General features: G+C 52.9%; 1 protein-coding gene across 1 annotated transcript; it reads left to right on the top strand.

Annotated features, from left to right (window-relative positions):
- Positions 1–529: 529 nt before the first annotated feature.
- LOC103190110 (sodium channel protein type 8 subunit alpha) lies at positions 530–12,621 on the top strand (the record flags this gene model as incomplete). Its single annotated transcript, XM_042346705.1, has 14 exons — positions 530–776; positions 1,279–1,342; positions 1,551–1,692; positions 2,271–2,477; positions 3,113–3,412; positions 4,309–4,659; positions 7,324–7,456; positions 7,782–8,020; positions 8,814–8,987; positions 9,211–9,567; positions 10,112–10,582; positions 10,840–10,960; positions 11,634–11,788; positions 12,379–12,621. Coding segments are annotated over 14 exons (3,204 nt in total), but the record flags the coding sequence as incomplete, so codon positions are not given.
- Positions 12,622–12,964: the final 343 nt, after the last annotated feature.

The raw sequence follows: 12,964 nt of genomic DNA, 5'->3' as shown, positions 1-12,964 counted from the left end.
CACACACACACACACACACACACACACACACCCTGTTTACGAGGGGTAAGTAGGAACTCCCTGGTTAGTCGATTGGCAGATCGCTTTCCGGGGGCAATAATCCCTTCAAATAAAAATAATAATAATAATCTGGTCCCTTCAGTCCACAACTGTTCGAGCACAATCGGCTGCCGTGTTTCGCCCACAAAACAAACAGTCACTACGCCTGACAGTGTATCCTGTGTAAGCGCTTTGGGACGTCTCAACGACGTGATAAGGCGCCGGGTCAAACGGCGGGGGCCGGCGCGATACGAGTGTTCTTATCAAACGGTTGGCACTTCACACCGCTTGCTACTTGCATGTTATTGGCAGAATGCTCCTTCTAGATCGGGGTGGGGGGGGGAGGGGGGGGGAGATGGGGGGGAGAGGGGGAAACGGAGTGATCGGGGGGCGTGCTTGCGAGTGTGTGCGTGCGTGATGCCTCGGACGCCTTATACGCCTCCTATTACCCCTTAACTCTGCTCTCATCTCTCTCTCTCTCTCTCCCCGTCCCTACTGCCCTCTGCCAGGTCTTAAGACCATTGTGGGAGCTCTGATCCAGTCAGTCAAGAAGCTTTCCGATGTGATGATATTGACTGTATTCTGCTTGAGTGTCTTCGCTCTGATCGGACTCCAGTTGTTCATGGGGACCTTGAGACACAAGTGTGTATTCTGGCCACCGGATCCCTTATATTTTAACATGACGGACGAGAATGGAACCAGGCTGTTCAATTTCCAGGAGTACATCATGAACGATAGTGAGCGAAACTTCTCATCTTCTCCGAAACCCCTTCCTCTCCTTCTCGTGTGGCCTCCTACTTCGACCGCGCCTTCGGTCACCCTCCAAAACCCACCCACCCCGCCCACCGCCACCACCACCACTACCCTCCAACCCCCTCCCGGTCCAAATCCCTGACCGTCCAGCCCAAAGCCTTGGGACGTTCCTCCTGACGCGAGAGGCGCTGAGTAAATGTCACTTGTTGTTGTTGTTGTTTGGTTCGCGTGTTGGAGTTGGCCGATGTGTGCGAGAGAGAGAGGAGCCTGGCTCAGTCTGTTGCGCTCTCGCCCCTCGGCCAGAAGTTTTGTGGGTTCAAACCCCCACCCCTTCCCCCTCCACCCGCCCCACAGCCATGTGGAGCAGGTGAGAGACTGAAAGGGTCTGCGCAGACCCGATGGGCCAAATCGAGCTGCTGCTCGTTCTGCGCTGTGAATCTCCGTGAGGTTTTAACAGCCGCACCATCTGCCTGTTCTTTCTCTCAGCAAACTTCTACAAGATGGAGGGATTCAAAGACCCTTTACTGTGCGGGAACGGCACAGACGCCGGGTAAGCTCCCCGCTCGACGTTATATCCCGCGGAGCGCTTTTTAAGACGTGGCATACGACGCGATCAGGCGCTGTATCGCGATGCAAAGGGTTATTACGAATTATTAGCATTAATAACATGACTCTCGTAGACGCAAGCCCTTGCCCTCCGCCCCACGGCTTTCTCAAGCGCAAGGGGGGATTTAACTGTGATGATGAAATCATTTCAGAAATTGCCCGGAAGGTTTTACCTGTATGAAGGCGGGCAGGAATCCCGATTATGGCTACACCAGCTTTGACACCTTCGGGTGGGCTTTCCTGACATTGTTTCGGCTCATGACGCAAGACTTTTGGGAGAACTTATACCAACTGGTAAGTCATGTGTGTGTTCCAAACCCCCTCCACCTCCACCAAACCCCCCCCCACTCGCCCCCACCCGAGTGTGTGTTTAAATCGCTCTGAGACATTACCCCGACATGAAGGGATGCTCTATAAGTCGGAGCCCCAAAGTGTAGGGGTTAGAGCCCTCGCCTCGCAAGCCAGAGGACCCGGGTTCGAGTCCCAGCCGGGTCGGGTCGGGGCGAAACCTTAGGCAAGTTTCCTTACTCCACACACACACAGACACACACAGGGACGTCGCTTTGACGCAATCGGCTGCCGCGTTTCGCCCACAAAACACACACTCACAGTCACTACACTACACAGTGTATCCCGCGAAGCGCTTTGAGACGTCTCGAAGACGTGATCGGGCGATGGGGTCAAATGCCAGGATTATTGTTGTTGTTATTATTATTATTATTAAGTGCTCTGAGACGCTATCCGGGTTGGAGGGCACCGCATAAGTGCACGTCGTCGTCGTCGTTGTTGTTGTTGTTGTCGTTATCGCGACGTCTTCGAGACGGCTGTTCCTCTCCGCGATTAACCCCGTGTGCGGTGCTGTGGGTTCCCAGACGCTGAGGGCGGCCGGCAAGACCTACATGATTTTCTTCGTGCTGGTGATCTTCGTGGGCTCCTTCTACCTGGTCAACTTGATCCTGGCCGTGGTGGCCATGGCTTACGAGGAGCAGAACCAGGCCACGCTGGAGGAGGCCGAACAGAAGGAACTAGAGTTCAAGCTGATGCTGGAACAGCTGAAGAAACAGCAGGAAGACGCCCTGGTCAGTGCTGGACCCCGAAACCCCAAACCACAACGTCCCCAAAACACCCGGGCAATTCACTTTACACTGCGAAGCGCTTTCAGACGTCTCGAAGACGTGATAAGGGCCGTGTGTCAAATGCAGGGATTATTGTTGTTGTTGTTATTATTTCAGGCCATCTGATTTTTTTGATTTAAAACAGTGCATTTACGTCAATCGTTGTGGGCCCGGAGATCCCTCTGTAGCTCAGGGGTCAGAGCCCCTCGCCTCGCAAGAGAGAGGACCCGGGTTCGATTCCTGGGTGGGTCAGGACAGGGCGAAATGCTGCGCATACTCCCCCACCCCCCCCCACCCCACTCACACACACACAGACACACACGCACACACACACACACACAAACACGGACACACGTCTCTGGTTACGCAGCAGTCAGTAGGAACCCGGGTGTTCGTCGATTATTGTTGTTCCTTTCTTGACAAAGCATCGCTCTGTTTCCCTCTCCCCCTCCTTCCCCCTCTCTCTCCCTCTCTCCCTCTACCTCCCCCCATCCCTCCCTCCCTCTCTCTCTCTCTCTCTCTCCCCCCTCTCTCCATCTCCCCACTCCTTCCCTCCCTCTCCCTCTCCCCCTCCCTCCCTCTCTCCCCCGGGCGAGCAGATAGCTGCGGCGGCTGCCACCTCGGCGGGCACGGTGTCGGAAGACGCCCTGGATGAGGAGGGCGAGGGCAGGATGTCCCAAAGCTCCTCCGAGCTGTCCAAACACAGCTCCAAGAGCGCCAAGGAGAAACGGAACCGAAGGAAGAAACGCAAGCAGTTCAAGGAGCAGTTGGAGGGAGAGGAGAAGGGCGACCACGAAAAGATAGTCAACTCGGAGTCAGACTACGGGATGGATAGAAGAAGTCGCCATTTCACCAACGAATCCCGTTTTCCGTTCGGGAAGAAATATTCCATGAACCAGGTAAACGGGCATTTTTTTTTGGGGGGTGGGGGGTGGGGGAGAGGGTGGGGCGGTGGGTGTAGGTGGGGTGGGGTGGGGTGGTGGGGCAGGGTGAGGGGGCAAACACTACCTCGTGTGAGGGGTACGCAGTCACTACGCAATCAGAGTACGGCGCTTTGAGACGCCTCGAAGACGTGCTAAGGCGCTGTATCGAATGCAAGGATTATTATTATTGTTGTTGTTGTCGCTGGGGTTAGGCAGCATCTATGGAGAGAGGAAGACGTTACTAACGTTTCAGGTCGATGGGCATCGTGGGCCCAATGGCCTTCTTCTGGGCCGAACGTTCCTAAGGTTCTACGAATAGGAAGATGGTTGTTTTGTTAACCATGTCTCGTGACCTCAGAACACGGTGTCCTAGTTTCCAGGCTTCTCCTCGGCTCCCGGGTTGTCCTGCATCTTGACCTTGGCTTGTCCTCACACGCCCTATATGGAGTCCCCGTAGCTTTAGTGGTCAGAGCGCTCACCTCACAAAGCGAGAGGACCCGGGTTCGATTCCCGGGCAGGTCGGGGATAAACGCACACGCACACGCACACGCGCACACGCCTCTGTTTACCGGCAGTAAGTAGAAACCCGGTTGTTAGTGGATTGGCCGATCACTTTCCGGGGATAATAATACCCTAAATACTCATAATTGGTCATCAACTGGGGGAGACGTGCCAAAAAAAAACAACAAAGGAAGGAGAAGATGAAAGGGAAGGACAAAACGCAATAATGAGATCATCCTGGCTTGGAGGGGAGGGGAGACGTCTTAAAGCGCTTCACGGGATGTGCTGTAAAGTGTAGTGACTGTGTGTTTTGTGGGCGAAACATAGCATAATGTAACCTCTCTCTCTCTCTCTCTCTCGCGTTGACACAGTCCCAGCTCAGCATCTCGGGATCTCCCAACCTGACCCGGTTCGAGAGCAAGAGCAGCATCTCCAGCATCCGCGAGCGCAAGGACCCGGGATCGGACACGGAATTCGCCGACGACGAGCACAGCACGGTGGAGGAGAGCGACGTCTACAGGAAGAACTCTCTCTTCGTGCCCATCATGGAGTCCAACAGGAGGAACAGTTACAGCGGGCACAGCCAGACCAGCAAGTCCTCCAAGATCTTCCCCGTCATTCCGGTCAACGGGAAGAGGCACAGCACGGTCGACTGCAACGGTGTGGTGTCGCTTATTGGTGGGCCGGGTTCCACACTCCCCAGTGGACGACTCTTGCCTGAGGTGATAATAGATAAGGCGGCTACTGATGAAAGTGTAAGGACGTTGATGTTTAGAACGGTCTAGGCATGAAGGCACCACCCACCCCCCCCCCACCCCCCCCACCACCAACAGCTAACCACCCCCACCCCAACTCCCCCCCACCACCCCACCCCCCCAAAATACACTCTGCATCTATGAATGCTGCCTCCCTTTTCCTGACCAGAATACGCCGCCCTCTCATGGTGGCCAAGTATTGGTTTGTGAAACAAACAATGGACGTATACTCTTCCCCTCTCACCCCCTTCTCTTTCTTCCTCTCCCCTTCTCCCTCTCTCCCTCTCCCCTTCTCTCCTCCTGCCCCGACCTGCCCCTCCCCCCACCCGCCCGCCCGCCTCAAAATCTTCCCTCCTAATTAACGGAGTTGAGCCAATTAAGGAAACGTTCATCAAAAACAAACGTACGAACAAACGGAAAAGAAACAAAAAAAACAAAACCGGGACTGAATCTTTTTCTCTCTTTTTTCCGAAAATGTCTTGGTTGGCAACGGGATGGATCGATCATTGTGGGGCTCTTACCCAACATCCTTTTCCACTCAAACAGAAATAAATACCCGAGTCGACCAAATACCCCCAAGCAATCCCACATGTTTTGCCCTTTGCTTTCCTTGGGGGACAGGGCCGGGTGGGAGGGGAGGGGGGGGGGGGAATACGGGGCAAAGGGGAGTAATTGGCATTGAGTTGAGATTCAGATCATCCATGGATCTTATAGAAACCTAGGAACAGGTAAAGGCCATTCAGCCCCTTGAGCTTGTTCCGCCATTCTATTAGACCATGGCTGATCTGTACCCCATCTCCAATCACCCGCCTTTGCCCAATATCCCTCGATCCCCTGACCTGACGAACGTCTAACCACCTCAGTCTTGGAAAGGTGAATGGAATAAAATAGCGGAATAGGCTCGAGGGGCTGAATGGCCTCCTCCTGTTCCTCTAGGTGTGGGGTACGGGGTGGTGGGGGGGGAAGGGTGGTGTTGGCATGTGTTAAACCATGTCTCTGTACCCCACTCCCACAATCAACTTTATGTGGGCTCCAAGAGTTCTTCCTCTCTTCCAATTTGGGGAGACCTCCCCTGAGGTAATCGCCCCGACCCGCCCAGGAATCAAACTGTTTCTCCTTATCTACGCATATGGAAAGCTCCCCCTTCCGTGATTTCGCGACGCCTGTGTGTTTTTTTTGGGTGGGGGGGGGGGTGCGGTTTCTTGAGTGGAAAAAGATATTGGCTTCAACGAGATGGATCCCAAAGACATTTTCCTGGGCTCCGAGGTTATAGCTTCTCTTCCCAACTCTTTCTCTTTCAGCTCATCGGAGCTCACCCGCTCACACCCCCCACCCCCCCCCCCACCCCCGGTTATCCGTTTGCTATGCTGGCATGCCTTCATCGCTCTAACAGAGAGATCAATGGAAAGCATGATGCATGCCACGCACCACTTTCAAAGAGAGGTTTACTGTTGCGCGAGTCGGTTGCTCGGTTCCCACCGCTGTTTGTGGGACACTGCTGTGCGCGGAAGCCTAGTGGTTAGATCGCTCTCCTGGCAAGCGAGAGGACCTGGGTTCCCAACAGACGCACAGCCCAACCAGTTCCCTCGCTCCGCCCGCCTGTTTACCCAGCAGTAACCGGTTATCCGGTCGATTGGCGGATCGCTTCTCCGGGGGTAATCACCCCTTCAAAAATATAATAAAAATAATAATAATTTGGTCACTCAATCCACGGCTGTTTGTGGGGGACGCCGCTGTGCGCGATTGGCTGCCGAGTTTCGCCCACAAAATACACAGTCACTACACTTGACAGTGTGTCCTTTGAGACATCTCAACGATGTGGTGATGCGCCGGGTCAAATGCCAGGATTATTATTATTATTATTATTATTAATGTTAATATGATGACCATCTGTCTCTTGGCTGTGGTTTGGGCAAAGCTCTGCCGAGTGCAATTGGTTTTCCATTTGAGCTTTGGAAGATGTTTGTGCAAATGAAAAACTGGCACAACGGGGGGCAGGTTGACCCTCTTAGTGGCGGGAGGGGGAGAGAGGGGGTTCCCAGCTGGATAAGCAGCAGGAAAGCTTGGCCAGACAGCGCTCTCTCTCTCTCTCTCTCTCTCTTTCAATGGCCAAGCTATGCGTGGGTTTAGCTGGTTAGACTCCCAGCAGTTGCCCCCAACGCACACTCTGGGCTCCCCCACCTCTCACCACCCCCACAAGCCTTGGTTCTCGCCAACCTGCGCCTAGTACTCTCTGGAATTAGGTAAGCGGGGGGCGTCCCTCCAGGGGAGAGAGAGAGAGAGAGCGTATTCCATCCCAACAATCTCTCTCTGGGGTTTCCATGTGTAGACGGGAGGCCTGGGATTCTTAGTTGGGTTTGGAGACTCTTAAGCAACGGTGATGGGTTTCCGTATGTGCCAGACACCCAAAAGGAAACCTACAAAGGCCTGTATTTAACGGATACTGTAGTAGGAACTGCTTGAAGCTGTCTTCTCTTCTTTCCCTTCGTTCCCTCCCCACCCCATCCTCTCTTTTGCCCCTCACTCCTTCTTTGCCTGCTTCCTACTGGATGACGCATGCGAGATGCAATGGAGCTTTCCCGGCAAACACACAAAAGCAAACTCATTTGGGCACCTTGACCCCTTTTCCAGGCCACGACGGAGGTGGAGGGTAAAAAGAAGCACTCTGGCTCTCTCCTGGTGTCCATGGACCAACTCAATGCATCCTTCGGGAGAAAAGACCGAGCCAACAGCGTCTTAAGTGTCCTGACCAACACCTTGGAAGGTGTGTGTCCTGCTCACTTTGCTCATTTCCGGGGAAAAAAAAAAATTTGGTCACTCAATCCACCAGTGTTTGTGTGTGTGTGTGTGTGTGTGTGGGGGGGGGGGGTAGAGGGTGGGGGGGGTGAGGGGTGGGGGGAAACACTCCGGGGCGCAATTGGCTGCCGCGTTTCGCCCACAAAAATACGTAGTTACTCTGCTTTATAGTATATTCTGCGAAGGGTCTTTGAGACGTCTCGATGACGTGACCCAATTATTATCATTATTAGGATTATCATTACATGATTATATTATTCTTTCTCTCTATATGTATATTATTATAATTACAGAGCTTGAAGAATCTCAGAGGAAGTGTCCACCTTGCTGGTACAAGTTTGCCAACACCTTTCTGATCTGGGAATGTTGTCCCACCTGGCTGAAGATTAAGGAGATTATGAACATCATTGTGATGGATCCTTTTGTAGACCTGACCATCACCATCTGTATCGTCCTCAACACCCTCTTCATGGCCATGGAGCACTACCCAATGACACGGCAGTTTGAGGACGTGTTGAGCGTGGGAAACCTGGTAAGAATATTCCTGTCTTCTCCTTCCCCGGCTGTGTTTTGGTGTCATAGAATCCTACAGCTCAGAAAGGAGGCCATTCGGCCCATCGTGCTTGTACCAGCCCTTTGGAAGAGCCACTAATTAGTCCCACTCAGATTCCCCCCATTCTTATCCCATATTCTTGCAAATTTTTCTTTTCCAATTCCCTTTTGAAAGTTGTTATCGAATCTGTCAAGTAATAATACTGTAACTCCAAAAATAACTAACCAACCAACCAACCAACTAACTAACTAACTAAGGTGGAGTCACTCAATCCACGGCTGTTTGTGGGGACGTCGTTGGGCACAATCGGCTGCCGCGTTTCACCCACAAAACACATGGTATATCCTGTGAAGCGCTTAGAGACGTCTCGATGATGTGATAAGGCGTGATGTCAAACGGAAGGATTGCAGCCTTATTATTAAGTGCGTGTCGACCTTTTTTCACCCGAATCGGGATGGATAAAACGGGCATTAACGTTGAACAGCCGGGATGGATGTTGGGTTGAAAGTGGGAGAGATCGGCGGGGAAATGGAGTTTTAACACAACACACACACACGTCTGAGATCCTGTTTGTTCCTCTTACCCTCTACTCCACCATCAGTCATTAAACCCCCCAGCCGAAACTCTGGAAGTCTCTCCCTCGATCCCTCAATCCCTTTCCCCATGAAAAGTGCAGTATCGAATGCAAGGATTATTATTATTATTACGATTATCATCATTATTATTAAGAAGATGACAATTCACAGAAGATGTCGGCTTCTTTCTCTTGTAGGTCTTCACAGGGATCTTCACGGCTGAGATGATGATGAAGCTGATCGCGATGGACCCTTACTATTATTTCCAGGAAGGATGGAACATATTTGACGGCTTCATTGTGTCGCTGAGTTTAATGGAGCTCTGTCTGTCGAACGTGGCTGGGTTGTCTGTGCTCCGATCCTTCCGATTGGTAAATACCAAACACTTTGTGTAACTCACTTACTAACGTGTCGCACTCCACCATCGGCGGCTTTGCCCTCAGCCACTACCCCAGGCCCCCAAACTCTGGAACCCTCTCCCTCAACTCTGGAACTCTTAAGCGATGGTGATGGGTCTGTGTGCGCGCGTGTGTGTGTGTATGTGTGTGGTTTGCGGGCACAACCTCACAATGTCCTTCTCCGTGGTTCTTTCAGCTGAGGGTCTTCAAACTGGCCAAGTCGTGGCCAACGTTGAACATGCTGATCAAGATCATCGGCAACTCGGTGGGGGCACTTGGCAACCTGACCCTGGTGTTGGCCATTATCGTCTTCATCTTTGCCGTGGTTGGCATGCAGCTGTTCGGCAAGATGTACAAGGACTGCGTGTGCAAGATCAGCGAGAAATGTATCCTGCCCCGCTGGCACATGAACGACTTCTTCCACTCCTTCCTCATCGTCTTCCGGGTCCTGTGCGGGGAGTGGATCGAGACTATGTGGGACTGTATGGAGGTGGCCGGGCAGGCCATGTGCCTGTGCGTCTTCATGATGGTCATGGTCATCGGCAACTTGGTGGTAAGTGGCGCTGCTGGAACCGTGGGGATGTTTGCGGAGTCGGCGGTCGGAGCCCCTCGCCTCGCAAGCGAGAGGACTGGGGTTCGAATCCCGGGCGGGTCAGGACTGGGCGAAATGTTGGGCAAGTTTCTCACTCCCCCCACACACACACACACACCACACACACACACACACACACAAACCACACACACGCACACGCGCACACACGCACAAACACACACGCGCGCGCGCCTGTTTATCCAGCAGCAAGTAGGAACCCAGTTGTTAGTCGAATTGCGGATCGCTTCTCCGTGCGGTAATATTCCCTCCAAATAATATTAATAATAATAATAATAATAAATTGCTCACTTCATTCCACGGCTGTTTGTAGGCCGTCGTTGGGCGCAATTGGCTGTCGCGTTCCTCCCACGAAAACACACAGTCAATTCGCTGTACGGCGTATCCCGTGAAGCTCTTTGAGACGTCTCGAAGCCGTGATGAGGCGCTGTGTCAAATGCAAGGATTATTATTATTATTATCATTAAATATTATTCTACGATTCTAGGTGTTGAACCTCTTCCTGGCTTTGCTGCTGAGCTCGTTCAGCGCAGACAATCTAGCGGCCACTGATGATGACGGTGAGATGAACAACCTCCAGATCTCGGTGATTCGCATCAAGACGGGCATTGCCTTCATAAAGGCTTACGGGCGGGAGTTTGTGCAGAAGCACTTCAAGAAGAAGGATGCAGACGAGGCCAAACCCTTGGATGATTTCGTGGACAAGAAGGGGAACTACATGGGCAACCACACGGGCGCAGACATCAACCGGGAGATGGACTACCAGAAGAACGGCAACGGGACCACCAGCGGAATCGGCAGCAGCGTCGAGAAGTACATGATCGACGAGGACCACAACTCCTTCATCCACAACCCCAACCTGACCGTCAGGGTGCCCATTGCCGTGGGCGAGTCCGACTTCGAGAACCTCAACACCGAGGATTTCAGCAGCGAGTCCGACATTGAAGGCAGCAAAGAGGTGAGAGGTCCTTTCCCCTGTCCTCCTGTCTCTGTTTCCCTCCCTCACCCCGTCCTCCTCCCTCCACCCGCCCCAATCTCCCAATTACTCCAAAACGTCCCAGAACAAATTCGCTGGACGAAAGAAGACCAAGGTCCGTCCAGTTCACCTTCCACCCACCGTCGTGGCAGTGGCTTGCACATGTCGTGTCCCCAAACTATAGACTGTATCCCCCCCAGATATTATTTCCAATAACATGTTACCTCTTTACTTCACAGAAACTGGACGACACGAGTTCCTCTGAGGGAAGCACAATTGACATCAAGCCAGAAGGAGAGGGAGAACCTCCAGTAGAGCAACCAGAGGAATATCTGGATCCCGAAGCCTGTTTCACTGACGGTAACAACAACAACAACACATTTACACGGTGACTTTCATGTCGGGAGGACGTCCCAAGGCGCTGGACAGTCAGAGATTTCGACCCGAGCTGGGGGGGGTGGGCGGGGGTTGGGATCAGGAAGGGGTGGAGGGGCGGGGGAGGGGGTTGGGGATCAGGAAGGGCGTGGGAGGGCGTGGCGCAGCGGTCAGAGACCGCCAGGGTAAACCCCACAAAACGCTGTGAGACATCTCAGCAGTCGTGAGAAGCCTGTGCACCAGACACCGGGACTATTAACACTGGCAGTGGGCGGTGCTTTGGCTCACTGTTAGGCAAGTTTCCCTACTCCTCCCCCGCCCCCCCCCCCCCCCCCACACACACACACAAACTTTTCCGCGGGGGGGTAATAATCCCTTGAAAAAGCAACAAAATTAAAATCAGATAATAATAATAATTATTCAATCAATAATAATAATAAATAATGATGGGGTCACTCAACCGATGACTGTTGGTGCGTGTGGGGACGTCGCCGTGGGCAATTGGCTGCCACGGTTCGCCCAGAGAATATGCAGATCAATCCGCGTTGCAGTAATACCCCGCGGAGGCCATATTGAGACGTCTCGAGACGATGCGATGAGGCGCTGTATCAAATGCAAGGGTTATTATTATCGCTGTTTCTCCGCACGGCTTTTGCAGGCTGCATCCGTCGCTACAAGTGCTGTCAGGTCAGCGTAGAGGATGGTTGGTGGAAACGCTGGTGGACGTTGAGAAAGACTTGCTTCCTGATCGTGGAACACAACATTTTTGAGAGTTTCATCATCTTCATGATCCTGCTCAGCAGTGGAGCTCTGGTACGACTTCGCAAGTGGCTCCCATCGACACCCAACCTCTCACCCGACACCCACACCTCTCACCCGATCCGCTCACCTCTCACCCGATCCGCTCACCTCTCACCCAACACCCACCTCTCACCCAACACCCATCTCTCACCCAACACCCACCTCTCACCCAACCCTTCCACCTCTCACCCAACACCCACCTCTCACCCAACACCCACCTCTCACACGCTCTCCCATCCCGTTTCGGTTCCTGAGCCAGGAAGGTCCACAGTATTCCAGGCCACTCACTGCTGATGACAACATCCCGCAGTACTGGCCAACAACACCCCCCCCCCAACCCCTCCCACCCCACTCCCCCTCCCAATAAAATTGGTGGCTCACGCCTTGTGGGGACACTGCTGTGCGCAATTGGCAGCCACGTTTCCCCCACGAAACACACACACACACAGTCACTCTCACTTTACTGTGTATCCTCTTCCCTCTCCCTCCCTCCCTCTTGGCTCGGGGTCAGACTCTACCACCGCCAAAGCGCTCGGGGACTCTACCTCACGTGAAGGGCGCTGTGTAAATGTAAGTTGTTGTTGTTGCTGTCGTTGCTCCAGGCATTTGAGGACATCTATATTGAGCAGCGGAAGACGATCAGAATCATCCTGGATTCCGCAGATCAGTGCTTCACGTACATCTTTATCATCGAGATGTTGTTGAAGTGGACGGCCTATGGTTTTCAGAAGTACTTTACTAATGCCTGGTGCTGGCTGGATTTCCTCATTGTCGATGTATGTATCCACACATCCCTGCGGCCCCTTTACCCCCTGCGATCTCAGGGGAAGACTGTTGCGTCTTAAGCTTATTGTTATTCTTGCCGCGGTTCGGGGGCAAACTCCCGACAGAAGTCAAGTTAAAAAAGTGTCGTTGCCGCTCTCCTCAAAAATGCACCGGAAGCCAAAGGTATTCGAGGGATGGAGGCATTGCCAAGGCTTTTCCTCCTCTGTGGCAGCAGCAGATTGTGGACCCCCCCCACCACACCCTCCCCCAACCCCATAGCTCAGTGGACCCAAGTTTTTTTACTCCACACACACCTCTGCTGACTTAGTGGTTAGTGAGAACCCGGTTGTTAGTCGATTGGGGGAAATCGCTTTTCTGGGGAATAATGATAATCCCTTCCAAATAAATAAATAAATCTTAATA

Source organism: Callorhinchus milii, unplaced genomic scaffold (genome assembly GCF_018977255.1).
Source record: "Callorhinchus milii isolate IMCB2004 unplaced genomic scaffold, IMCB_Cmil_1.0 Scaffold1409, whole genome shotgun sequence".
Classification (NCBI taxonomy): Eukaryota; Metazoa; Chordata; class Chondrichthyes; order Chimaeriformes; family Callorhinchidae; genus Callorhinchus; species Callorhinchus milii.
Note: the sequence above shows the minus strand (reverse complement) of the source record. Positions and strands in the feature narration are given on the sequence as shown.